At 51.9% G+C, this 13,814-nt stretch overlaps 1 protein-coding gene across 1 annotated transcript; it reads right to left on the minus strand.

The window, feature by feature from the left end:
- Positions 1-738: 738 nt before the first annotated feature.
- On the minus strand, positions 739-13,442 carry papss1 (3'-phosphoadenosine 5'-phosphosulfate synthase 1). The gene is given in 14 exon segments (XM_048999803.1): positions 739-1,912; positions 3,476-3,705; positions 3,867-4,135; positions 4,232-4,280; positions 4,282-4,368; positions 5,907-6,112; positions 9,047-9,113; positions 9,115-9,159; positions 10,663-10,776; positions 11,066-11,184; positions 11,903-12,041; positions 12,144-12,379; positions 12,608-12,722; positions 13,222-13,442. Coding segments are annotated over 14 exon segments (1,875 nt in total). The 5' UTR covers positions 13,282-13,442; the 3' UTR covers positions 739-1,773.
- Between the last annotated feature and the right edge of the window lie 372 nt (positions 13,443-13,814).

The raw sequence follows: 13,814 nt of genomic DNA on the forward strand, positions 1-13,814 counted from the left end.
CGTTACAACATGAGCCCTGCTTATAGATCCCATACAAACGAAGCAAAGTAACTATGAATGATGTTTGTTTGGGGGGGGGGGGGTAGAATGACCAAGACAACGGAGAAAACGGAGCCTTTTCCAAAGCACCCCCACCACCTGAGGCAGTGGTGGGAGTCCAAGTGTGATTAGCATCAGATCTATCAGGATTCTGCAGGGGTCACAGAGACTGGCAGGCTCCCTATCGCTCTAAGCTTTCCCGCGTTTCGGCAGATTAAGAAATCTGCCGGCCGCCCTTAAAAGGGCCGCCTGATTAAGGTCCGGGATTAACCCCTCACACTCCGTCTCCACGGCATAAACGGCATCTGGGAAGCAGATGGGGTTCATTTGGCTCCTAGCTTAATCTAAGCCACAAGTTTCACAGAACCGGAATTTACTGGGGTGGGGGGTGGGGGGTCAGGGACGATATGAGGTAGGCACGAGTGCATGATAACGTTTGACAAGGATGATGTTCCACAGGTTTCAGGGAATGTGACTTTACATCTGAACATGGGGGGGGGGGGGGGCTCCGGTGTACTCAACAGGACGTCGGCTTACTTGCATTTCATTTATTCAGTAAATGCTTTTATCTAGCGTCTTCATCAGCACCAGGAGCAATTAGGGATTAAGGGCTTTGGCTCAGGGACCCAACAGTGACGTCACACTGCCAATTCCGGGATTCGATCCAGCAACCTTCCGCTCACAGGACCAACGCATCTGCTTTGACAAGGAATGGTTTAATGGAGACAGTATAATTCATAAGCACAGGCTGTGAATGACAAATATGGTAGTATTAAACTAAAAAAAAAAAAAAAAACGAAAGAAAAAAAAAGATTAAGTAACAGACCATTTTCACTGATAACTATAGGTTGTGACAGTATTATTATTTGACAGACTGACAAATACTCAGAAAAATAGACTAACACAGGGTTAAGTCACAGGTTAAGAAACAAGCCAGCAACACCTTAAATAAGAGTTCGATAAATATGAATTTTACAAATTGCTATCAAGCAGTAATGAAACAGCACATTAACAGGACAGGTTTCGTCGTTAGCATAAAAAAAAAACCGTGAATAGTAAAAGGAGCAAACTGACAGGACATAAATCAAATATTACCTTAAATGCCTGTAAAAATGCTCCACCCTATTTCTCAGGGTTAGCCATTGCACTGCGCTGAATGAGACAATGACCCAATGGCTGCCCCCTCTCTGTCCGCGGCACCGACCCCAGTGGTACCGGCCCATCGGGGAGCTTGGTGCCTGGACAGTACCCAGATACCCACCGTTAAATTTTCCATTTATCACTGAAAACTGCAGGTTAAATCCGGTCACAACTTCCAAAAATAATGCAGCTACCCTACCTACAGCGTGTAAAGGCTCCCGTCACCTTCAAAGCATGGCAGGTCTTCGTTCATACAACTCAGATTAGACAGTAACAGACAGTAACACGCTGTGTTAATCAAGGTACCACGATCTCAGATTCATTCTGGCGACGCCGGAAACACCGGAAGACACGGGGGGGGGGGGGGGGGTTCTGGACATTTTCCAAACTGCTTTTTTTTTTTTTAAAAAAAAACAATTTCATAAAACAATTTACATAAAGAGCCGGTCATCCAAGCGCCTGGGAAGGGAGGGATGACGGTTGTGTGAAGCATCTGCTGAAATCTGCGACGTAAGGTGTGGGAACAGCGTAAAAATGTCCCCGTCTCTCCCTGTGGTCCCCGTCCGCCCCCCCCCCCCCCCCCCCGTAGGGGCCCTAGGCCTTCTCCAGATTCTTATAGTACTCCTTCAGCACCGTCCAGGCCTTGGGTGCCATGAAGCCTTCTGGGGGGTCCTGGCCCTCACGGGCCATCCTGCGCATGCGGGTTCCTGAGATGAAGTCGAAATCCTCATGGCTGGGGGAGATAAAAAATAAATAAATAAATAAAAAAGACGGCCGTGAGCAAACCGAACGTGACCCCACACCGTTCTGATTCTGAGAGACCCAGAATGTACCGGGAAAAGAAGAGAGGGAGGGAGGGAACGTGCCAGGTGCTTGGTTTACACGGCAGGTTCTGGCATGGCTGCATGCGCGGGTACGAGACCGAACATGGTCTCGGGTTCGAGCCCAGGGTTGTGATGACACAATGCCACCAGCAGGGGGAGCCACCATGTAGCTCAGTCTTTACACACTTGCCACAAATATCGCAAAAAATAAACGACATCATGGATTAACCGCTGGACTCCTGTGTCAGTGTCCGTTCGCCTCTGGAACGTCCTGGTAAGACGCCCCCCCCCCCCCCCCCCCCCCCAGCACAGGCCCTCGTCCGTTAAATGAGAACCTCGTGTTACGCTTCTTACTTTAAACACAGAGTCCGCAAATAAACCGTGCTGCAGTCTCAGATAAACAACGCTAATTAGTCGCTTAAGTTTGGATGCAAGAGTGCCAGCTGACATGGCAGGGCGGAGAGGCGGCTGCCTGACTACAGCGGAGCGGAAATGCAGGAAGTACAGCACGCTGCCAGCGAACAGGAACGGAAAAATCACAAAAGCCCGATTTATTGAACAAATGCTTAAGAGAAACAGCTGAGAGGGGAAATTAAAATATGTGCTAATCAATACCGTACGTAAAGCAAATTAAAGTAACCTTCAGGGTTGAAAAATATCACAAAGGATTTAATGGTCTGAGTAACAGAAAAGGAATGATTTCTGCAGAACTTTCACACAACTGCGTGGCTAAGGGGCGTCTGTCGTTATCCAGGGGGGGCCAGAGGCAGAGAGCAGGCGGGAGAGGCAGAGAGCAGGCGGGAGAGGCAGAGAGCAGGCGGGAGAGGCAGAGAGCAGGCGGGAGAGGCAGAGAGCAGGCGGGAGAGGCAGAGAGCAGGCGGGAGAGGCAGAGAGCAGGCGGGAGAGGCAGAGAGCAGGCGGGAGAGGCAGAGAGCAGGCGGGAGAGGCAGAGAGCAGGCGGGAGAGGCAGAGAGCAGGCGGGAGAGGCAGAGAGCAGGCGGGAGAGGCAGAGAGCAGGCGGGAGAGGCAGAGAGCAGGCGGGAGAGGCAGAGAGCAGGCGGGAGAGGCAGAGAGCAGGCGGGAGAGGCAGAGAGCAGGCGGGAGAGGCAGAGAGCAGGCGGGAGAGGCAGAGAGCAGGCGGATCATGATGCACTGGGAAAGCTGAAAAACATGAGCAGCAGGACGTCTTTCAGAGGGATCCCAGCTAATCAGCCACCTGCACCAAGGGCCACAGAAATAACAGCCGCTGTGGGACTGCGGAGCCCATGCCGGCTCCCCCCACCACCCCTTCTGGGGAGTCAAACCCATAGTGGTGCCACCGCTTCCATAAAACCCTCATAGTGAACATAGTGAATACAACCTCACCCCCCCCCCACCAACATGAAAGCTTGCCCAACATGCTGATGGGAACATGCTGGTTATAAAAAACAAACTGCCACAGACAATACGATGGGGGGGGGGGGGGGACTTACTTCTTGGGGTCGTAGAAGTCCATGGCCCTCTTGGCCTTGTTGTAGGCAGCCACCTTGAAGGGTACGATCTCCAAGCTGATGAGCCCGGGGGCCATGGTAAGCACCTTAGCACCGTGGGTGGGGTCGTACAGGTCGCTGCCCGTCTCTGGGTGGGGCATGCCAGCCGGGTCGCGGCCCACTATGTAGAAGTTGGCGCCAGCTACCATGCGGGCGCGGCAATGCCACTGGACCTGCGTGGGAGCGGTGGGGGTCAAGCAAATAGACGTCAACACACACAATTTCATTTAGTCTGGGGATCAACTGGGGGCTTTTGAATAGACCGTGGAACTTAATCCAACGACCTTCCTCACAGCGGCCGAGCCTGGCACCGATACCCACGGGGCGCTCGTACCTCGGTCGGGCCAGCATACATCATGGGCGAGGGGAAGATGGCCACCACGGTGGAGGCGGGGTCCAGCACGCCCTCGTCCAGCACGGCGGCATGCTGCCGCATGCGCCAGGCCAGCGGCACGTCATCGTCCTTGGTCCAGCCGCCCAGCGGGTGCAGCAGCAGCACGGGCCGCCGGTAGCCGCGCTCCACCAGCCGCCGCTGCGTGTCCCGCATCAGCAGCGCATGCCCGTTGTGCACTGGATTCCGCAGCTGGAACGCGAACACTGCATCTAAAGGAGGAGGGATGCGGCGTCGCTATGGAGACTCAGCATCTCACTGGACCCCCGGCCCTGCCTGCATCTAGCAACCCCCCCCCCAAAACACACCTGCATTCATCTGCTTGAACTTCTGTCGCAGCTCTGTGGGTGTGAGGCGGGTACTGGTCCAGGCCGTCGTCCCAGTAGATCCGGTCCAAAACCTGGAGGTCCCCTCCAACCAGCCAATCCCCGCTCTCCATCACCATCTGGGAGGGGTCAGAATGGGGGTGAGGGGCACACCTATGTTAGCAATGGAATCGTGATGTCACTCCCTTCCTGCCAGCACAAAAGACAGAAGCCGTAATTAAGCAGGACTACAGTCAGCCCCCCCAATCCAAAGAGAGCCCCCACCCCAGCCCAAGAGGATTATGGCCACCATCCCTTCCACCAAAGGAAGAAAATTTTACAGGGTGATTTGGGAAAACTCATTAATGTTCATGAGAGAAGCTACCTGATTGTCCTGATCATTCTGCCATCAACATGTGCTACCTGTTTTTTGCTGTCAAAAGTCAGGCTGATGGAGGTAAGATAAAGTATCTAGAGTAGTGTGATCAGCGTGGTTTTTTAGGCATTCCGTCTAAGGCCGAACCCAAACACAGTAAATGCCTTATCAAAGGCTAATTGTATTTTGTAGCATGGTGTTCTAGCGATTAGCACGGTGTCCCAGGCAGCTGGCGATTAGCACGGTGTCCCAGGCAGCTGGCGATTAGCACGGTGTCCCAGGCAGCTGGCGATTAGCACGGTGTCCCAGGCAGCTGGCGATTAGCACGGTGTCCCAGGCAGCTGGCGATTAGCACGGTGTCCCAGGCAGCTGGCGATTAGCACGGTGTCCCAGGCAGCTAGCGATTAGCACGGTGTCCCAGGCAGCTAGCGATTAGCACGGTGTCCCAGGCAGCTAGCGATTAGCACGGTGTCCCAGGCATTCTGTCCAAGGCATTCACTTGGCCAATCAGGTAGCACTTCTTTCATGAATATTAACGAGTCTTACCAAACCACCCCGTAAAACGAAAATTCCCCCAGGGACACATGAAAACTTCATCATGTCATCGGGATGATGTCAGCGTTTACCTTCATTAACCTATTGGTGGTGACCTATGACTTCTGGTTTCCTGACCGGGGGCCCTGCCAGGGACTCCGTCAGCAGGAAGAACAGAAAATTGCACTTTGACAATGACTCATACTCCGCTCTCTGTTAGCCCAGCACGGGTCCCTCTGGTCCACCATGCCGCCTACGGCCAGCAGGTGCTCGAACCCCAGTCCTCACACCACGCTGCAATTACTTAAGCTGCCATCGAGCGTGATCACTTCTCGCTCCGGCACCACACACAGAGCCAAACGCCTGACCTCAGGTGATAAATTAATCAGAGCTCCCGAAACACGGAAATAACGTCGCAATTAGGCCTGCCGATTACTGCACCACCGCAGCGCTCTCAGCCCGGGCCGGGATCCACACTGCGGCCTGAAGCCCGGCTGGCCTCGATCCCGGGACCAAGTGGTGTGGGACTGATCATGCAATGAGTGACGGGACACGTCTGGAGGCAGAGAGCGGCTGGGATTTTGGCGGAGGAGACCAACCCAGAAAGACCACGAATGCTCCATAAATCGATTAGATTTTCGGGACAGAGGACCAGGCCAGGATGCATGCGATGGCAGGCCTATACACGGATCACGCAGGTCTCAGCTGCAGTGGAGGCCACTAATCTCAGGTCCCCCCCGGTGTCATTCCGGGAGGAGTAATGGTTACCTTGATGTACGGATGCTCCTTGCAGGTGGTGCCCCACTGGCGAGCACAGCGCTCCTCTTTGCGGTGTTCATAGAATTCGGGGTTGCGCAGGATGGCAACGCGACGCCCCCCATAGGCCAAGGCGAAGGCCGTGCAGCCGTCCAAACGCTCCCGGTCCTCGCCGGAGACAGGCAGCACCACAGGCACAGAAAGGTTGATCACGCCACCTAGAGGCAGGGTGGGGTCAAACGTGAGACTCAAAGAGCATCATTCTTGGGAAATGCCTGAGTCACATGCAGTACAGGCCTGGGGGTAGGAAGCGTTACATCCAAAAGAGGGAGCAACTGGGCCTCTCCGGCACCTTAAATGACAGATTGCTTGGCAGTTGGGTGTCGGTATAGCAAGAGTGTCGACGGGGGCCAGCTGGCCGCAGAACGCCGGAGTTTCGGGGGGGGGGGGGGGGTTGTGTTTTTGTTTTACCCTCTTCCTCTTGAGCTTCCTCTAGCGCCCCTGGTTGTTTCCACTCTGACGATATTCGACGTGCATTCGTAACGCCATTATTATCGCTAATCGCTTCATGTCTCTCGGTAATTTGTTGCCAGCGTTGGGGGGGGGGGGGGGGGGGGGGGGGGGTAATGCGCTGAGAAGCGCCCATCCCAAAAAATAAAAATATTATTATTATTAATCATGATAATTGTAGCGACGGGTCGTGGAGACGACTTGGGGGACAGCGCTTTCTTCCTAATAATACCCAACGTGACCCCTGCAGATTGGGGGGAACAGCAGAACGCCGACTGGGGACCAGTAAGTAACGGGGGTAATGGTGGTGGGGGCGGCGGAGCATTCCTGCTTAATGCGGGGTGAAATTACTCTGCAGGCAAATGGATTTTACCCCGATTTGCAGCACTTTGTGGAAGCGGCGGTCGGGAGCAGGCGTTTCCGCAGGCCGCCTTGCCTCGCTCCCTCAGCGTGATTAATCCGGCATGGTGAGCCCCTAAGCCCCTCCATTTGAATACGACCCAGCCACACCCGGCCGCCCCCCCCCCCTATTTTTTAATCACAAAGTAACGGAGGCAGCTGGTTTCCATAAAATGGAGATTTGGAGCAAAAACCTTGTGTGTCCTGACCTGTGCCAAAGTCAAATGGGACAGGAAAGTAGGGGGGCGCGGGGGCTCTGACATGCGACCATGTTGCGCCTTATAAAAACAGGACGTGTTTAATGTTCATCTCGTATGAGAAACAAAAAACAGCTAACTGCATCCTTAATGTAGGGTTTGGCAAAAAGGATTAGGAAGGGTAATTTGAAATCTCAGAAAAACTGATGTTGGGGTTTCGCGACTGGGACTAGGGGGGGTTACGGAATACTTTCGGCATTAATATTACGACCTTTGCTTGACCAATTATTGGACAGACAGAGGACTGCTTCGCATTTATACTGCTCAAAGGTTATTTGCAAAAAAGCAATAATTCTCCTTAGAGAAACATACCTACTGAAAGCAGTGCCCTTGTAGTATTAGAATGTGTTTTTTCTATTAGAAAATCCAATGAGGCAAAAGCAGGCCGAGCCATTTTGTAAATGCTTATCCCAGTCAGATCCATGGAGGTGGGGGGGGCGGGGTTTATAGTCCATCACAGGGCACAGGGCTGGGGGACACCCTGGACGGGATGCCAGTCCATAACAGGGCACGGGGCTGGGGGGCACCCTGGACGGGATGCCAGTCCATCACAGGGCATGGGGCTGGGGGACACCCTGGACGGGATGCCAGTCCATAACAAGGCACGAGACTGGGGGACACCCTGGACGGGATGCCAGTCCATAACAGGGCACGGGGCTGGGGGACACCCAGGACGGGATGCCAGTCCATCACAGGGCACAGGGCTGGGGGACACCCTGGACGGGATGCCAGTCCATAACAGGGCACGGGGCTGGGGGACACCCAGGACGGGATGCCAGTCCATCACAGGGCACAGGGCTGGGGGACACCCTGGACGGGATGCCAGTCCATCACAGGGCACGGGGCTGGGGGACACCCTGGACGGGATGCCAGTCCATCACAGGGCACGAGACTGGGGGACACCCTGGACGGGATGCCAGTCCATAACAAGGCACGAGACTGGGGGACACCCTGGACGGGATGCCAGTCCATAACAAGGCACGAGACTGGGGGACACCCTGGACGGGATGCCAGTCCATAACAAGGCACGAGACTGGGGGACACCCTGGACGGGATGCCAGTCCATAACAAGGCACGAGACTGGGGGACACCCTGGACGGGATGCCAGTCCATCACAGGGCACGAGACTGGGGGACACCCTGGACGGGATGCCAGTCCATAACAAGGCACGAGACTGGGGGACACCCTGGACGGGATGCCAGTCCATCACAGGGCACGAGACTGGGGGACACCCTGGATGGGATGCCAGTCCATCACAGGGCACGGGGCTGGGGGACACCCTGGACGGGATGCCAGTCCATCACAGGGCACGAGACTGGGGGACACCCTGGACGGGATGCCAGTCCATAACAAGGCACGAGACTGGGGGACACCCTGGACGGGATGCCAGTCCATCACAGGGCACAGGGCTGTAGGACACCCTGGACGGGATGCCAGCCCATTATACGGTGGGGGCACGTGCGCACAAACCGCGCAGTGGGATTACAGGCGACACGGAGGGAACATGCCAGCTCCACATACGCAGGCGGCTTTGAAGCCCTCAGTGCTGGAAGTGTGAAGCCCCTCAGCCACCGTGTCCTCAAAAGCAGACAGAATAATAAGGAATAAAAGGTCACAAGAACCTTTAAGTACACAATACGAAGAAAAAAAACTTCTAAAACTTTCAAGTATAATGTAAGCATAGATAAGCATCTCCCACACTTCCTGTGACTACACTTCATGTCACATTGTAACACGTCAAGCTGAGGTTAATTTCATCTTGAATTAGCTGGCCCAAAGACTCCCTCTAGTGGTCAAACATGAGCACTGGAACACTAAAACAGTGACGTGCTTTATGAAAACCAGCTGCTGTTGAATAGCCCATCAGTTCAAGGAAAATTAGCCCAAGTACTTAATAGCTCAGGAACTGTTCCAGTGACTGCAGCCCATCTGATCACACTAAAAAGGCGCAGAGCGCCACCTTTGGGAGGCGGGGAGGACTCTTACCGTCCAGAAGACAATCAAAATGGAGGCACTGCAGGTACTCCCGCTCCCGCATGAAGCCGTTCAAGGGGGGTCGCCCAGCCCTCGGCCAGGACCTGCACCCACTGCATGTCGACCTGCGGCATAGGGGCAACATTCAGGGCCGGAGCACGAGGCATCCTACAAGGCTCCCAATAGGTTTAAATCCCGTCTTCAAAACGCGCCTTTCACTCTTCAACCCAGAGGTGGCAATCCTGTTCCAAGGAGGGGCCGGTGCAGGTTTTTGGGAGGAACTCTCAAATCAGCCAATAAGAGTGTGTGCTAAAGACTGGAGTTAAGAGCCGCCGCTTTATTATTGGCTGATTGAGAGTAGTGATGTGTCGGTCGCGAACGAAACGGCTCCCGGAGCCGGCTCTTTGAAGTGAACGATTGGATCAGGCTCCTGCCTTTTTTTTCAAGCCGCACGGATTGGTCAACTACACGATGCGTCTGATACACAAGTCTGCACTGAGCAGGAGGGGGAGGGGCAGTGCTACAGGGTGCGATCGACTTGGGCTTTAAGTGTTAAGTCGTCTTGCTCTCGAGGTTTTTGTACCATGTGACATGGTGACGGATGGTGACGTTTTGCAGTGCCGGCTGAAGTCGGACAAAAAAAAATCTAACTATGATGCATTACGTTGGGACCAGAATGCATTGCTTTAAGCTAGCACTGCAAATGGCTGTGTGAAGTCGAACGCACCCATAGACAAATACAGCAATCACACGCACAGAGAGAGAAACAGGAAGGAACGAAGATGTGCGCGACAAAATGAGTGACTGCAGGAAACGGAGTAAAATTTGGATATGTTTCAATTGCATTGATAATACTAAGGCAGAGTGTAGAGCTTGCAAGGTTAAAATCTCATATCGAACAGGCTCTACAAATAACCTGCATCGGCACATGAGAACTGTACATCCATCAGTGCAGTGGGAAGAAAAAAGACAAGCAAGTGAAACTGCTACTAATTAAAGTGACAGTTTGTCTACTGCAACTGTTGAAAGTGCCAGTTTGTCAATGTCTACACCGTCATCCAGTACAGCAGCACAACCACCTAGACCTACAACCTAGAGCTCTATGAGACAGTTTGTGCAAACAGGACACAACTGATGAGGAATTGGCTAAAATGATTGCGTGTGATTTCCAACCATAGTAATTCATTTCACTAATAATTTTACATTATTCCTGGTAATAAATTCATTTAAGCACCAAAAAAATCTGAAGAGCCACTTGGGAGCCACTTGGGAGCCCTAAGAGCCGGCTCTCTTAAAAGAGCCGGAATTCCCATCACTAACTGAGAGGTCATCCCAAAAGCCTGTCCCCACACTGGCTCACCATGGGTCAGGTTCTCTACCCCTGCTGTAGTCAATAGCTTGACGTTTCCCTCTCTGCCATTATCCCCAACACCTCATGCTCTTTCATCGCATGTGCTTGTATGCTCTTGTCTAGTTCCTTTTAAGCGTTTCTTTCCTTCTGCTTACCCTGTACAGCACTTTGGTCGACAAGCGCGATTTTAGAATGTGCTTCATAAATTACCGTGACCTTACAGCCCAGACTCAGAGACACAGCTGGTCCCGGTGCAGGCGGGAACTGGGCCACACACCTTGCGGATCTCCACAGCCGGTAGTGTCTCCGCATCCGCCTTGGCCAAGTCCAACTTGTTCTCAGGCACATACAGCTCCTTCACCTCATAGGACGCATCCACTGGCACGATGTCCTAATCAGGATTACGGGTGAGAGATTATCACCATGGAAACAGAAATGTTTTGCTATTTTTTATTTTTTTTTTTTACACACACATTTGCACTGCAAAGAAACTTTAACATCATTGAGAAAACAAACAGAAAAGGCTATTTAAAAAAAAAAAAAAAAAACACAAAAATACTAAAAGCTAAAACTACCAATGGATGCATATGGTGACCATTATTAGCTAAAAGTCATCTCAGACCACCTTCATTTTGGTCAGGCACTGCGACAGGACGCCACATCATCCGGACAGCCCTTACCCTTTCCTGCAGGAGGTCAATGACCTGCTGTATGCACTCGTTCACGCTGCAGGAGTCCGTCTTCAGCACCAGCTCTGGTGCCTCCGGCTTCTCGTACTCGGAGTCTATGCCGGTGAAGCCTGCAGGAGAGGAGGACAGTCACCAGGGGGCGCTCACCGGTCACTGACGGCAGCCTGCACTTTATCTGACTGCCAGAACTGCGAGTACGACACCGGCAGCCGAGCTTAGGCAGCCCGTTGCAGGTTTCGTTCTCCGTGTTTCGATGTGCCACAGCTGCACGTATTATCAGGGCCCGGAAGGCTAACTTACACATATTTTTGACTCTAAGCACAAAGTAATTACAAAATAAATGCACTTCAAGTTTAACAAGGATGTAAAAGATTAATCAACCGGCCATAGACTTGAGCAACCTATTAAATGCAGGTTCTTTATTTTGAAATACTTACGATGATCTACATTAACATCAACTCATTTACCTGATACTTTTAAGTTTAAACAGCTTACAGTAGAGGGGTTACAATTCATGTGCGCTCCCAGGGATTTGAACTCACAACCTTTGCATTGTTAGCGCAACGCTCTACTTTATGAGATACAGCAACATTATGATGTAGTACAGCCCTGGGTGTCGAACTCCAGTCACGGAGGGCCAGAGCTCCTCTCATTTAACACATCTGATTCAACTCTTTGCAACACCTTGTGCTAATTACCACAAAGCTCTTGAGCTGAATCATCTGTGGTGGAACAGGGAAAGAACTAATCTACACAGGGCTCCGACACCCGAGGACTGGAGTTTGACAAACCCTGATGTAGTGGAACTTAGTGTCCCGGTTGATTCACCTCTGATTTCTCCCGCTCGGGCTCTTTTGTACAGCCCCTTCACATCCCGCTGTTCACACACGTCCAGTGGTGCGTCCACAAAAACTTCAAAGAAGGGCAGGCCGGCGGCTTCGTGAATCTTCCTGGCGTTGGCGCGGTCCTGCGAGGGCGGAACAAGGGCCTGACTTCAGAACAACGCCACTCCCTCCACAACAACTCAGGACCAGTTCAAAGCTCCATCAGAATTAGCCAAGGCGCTCACCCGGCTGTAAGGGGAGATGAAGCTGGCGATACAGATTAGCCCCGCATCGGCGAACAGCCGCGCCACTTCAGCGATGCGCCGGATATTCTCCTCGCGGTCCTCCGGGCTGAAGCCCAGGTTCTTGTTCAGGCCCTGCCGGATGTTGTCACCGTCCAGAGTGTAGCAGGGAATTCCATGGCACACGAGGTACTCTTCCATAGCCATGCTCATGGTGGTCTTCCCAGCCCCAGACAACCCTGCAAAGGCCAGCGATGGGCAACATCTGCATCGTTATCACACCTATTAAAAACGGCACGTGACACGAGCGACTTCGCAAGCAGATCATGGCACCAATTAAGTGTCCAGCGGATTGACAGCAGTTACAAAACAGAGCAAAAAAAATAAAATTTCAATGTTGCAATTCTTTTTTTTTTTGTTTCAATGTCCCTAAATGGTGAATGTGATAAGGAGATGACATAACCCACCCGTCAGCCACACAGTGCATCCGCGGAAGCCGCCCCGGGTTCCCACCACCTGCCCACGCTTGTTCCTGCTTACGTGGTGCGCCTGGTAGGTTACGTTTGTCGCTCGCTGCATCCCCTTCATTGACAGACACAATTAAAACCATACAACCATCATTTAACCATTATCACGATCTATCACGTACCATAAAATCTAAATAATTCTGCGAAATCCGACCTTTTTAAAAAAATAGTTTCCCAAACAACAACATCGAGGTTAATTAAAGACATTGAGATAATAAAGGGAAATACAAATTATTCAATCTTAAAATAAATACACAAATCCGTCAAGGGCTCTAACACTCCCTGTCAACACCATCATACCATTAAATACATGGCATTTTAGCATAACTTGTGGCGGCTGGTAAAGTAATGCTGGCCAGATATTTGTTTTCTGGGTCAGAATAGAAAAGCCGCTTAAGGGAAAATTGAGTTAAAAGCTCGGGCTCACATGGAGAACATTTACACTTCTTTGTGCTCAGACTAAAACGCGCCTACAAAATTAGAAGGAAGTCGCGGCTACTGTAATGTCTGGGTGCGATAAAGCTACACAAGAAGCCCCGTAATTATAAACTCACCCAGTTTTCTGGGGCGTTACTTAGCTTCGGCTTTTTATGCGAGTTCCCGGCCGTCTCCATGTCTGTCCGAAAGAGAAGCGTTAGCAGTACTGGCCACTTTTAGTTTTTACGTGAAACATTAAAAGAAAGGTGAACAGCTTTCCCCACAGCGCTTCACCCTCCGGGGCCGCAGACAGGAATCACCACACTCACGGCTTACGGACACATCACCGGAAATGACGCCATGCCGCCGTGTGGCGCGTCTCCATGACAACCCACGACGTGTCGTGAAAGAAACAAACCCATACGGCTCGTGTTGCCATTGGTGGAAATGCATTAAGCGTATAGGTCATACAACGTGTACATTTACTTATAAATATATGTATAATTCTAATGGTCTTTTAAGACTATTTATAACACTTGAAAAAGTTGATCATTATTTTTTTCAAATAACATGAGGAATTTATAACCATACCAGGTTTGTTGTGTTTTTTTTTCTCTCCCAGCGAGTCAGGAGCCTCTCGTGAAGATCTTCAGGTTCAGTGTTTATTGCAGCAGCAAAGTTACAACCGAGGCTGGACGCTCTGCGGAAGCGTGTCCATTGTTGGCTTACA

This window comes from Brienomyrus brachyistius, unplaced genomic scaffold, assembly GCF_023856365.1.
Source record: "Brienomyrus brachyistius isolate T26 unplaced genomic scaffold, BBRACH_0.4 scaffold47, whole genome shotgun sequence".
NCBI lineage: Eukaryota > Metazoa > Chordata > Actinopteri > Osteoglossiformes > Mormyridae > Brienomyrus > Brienomyrus brachyistius.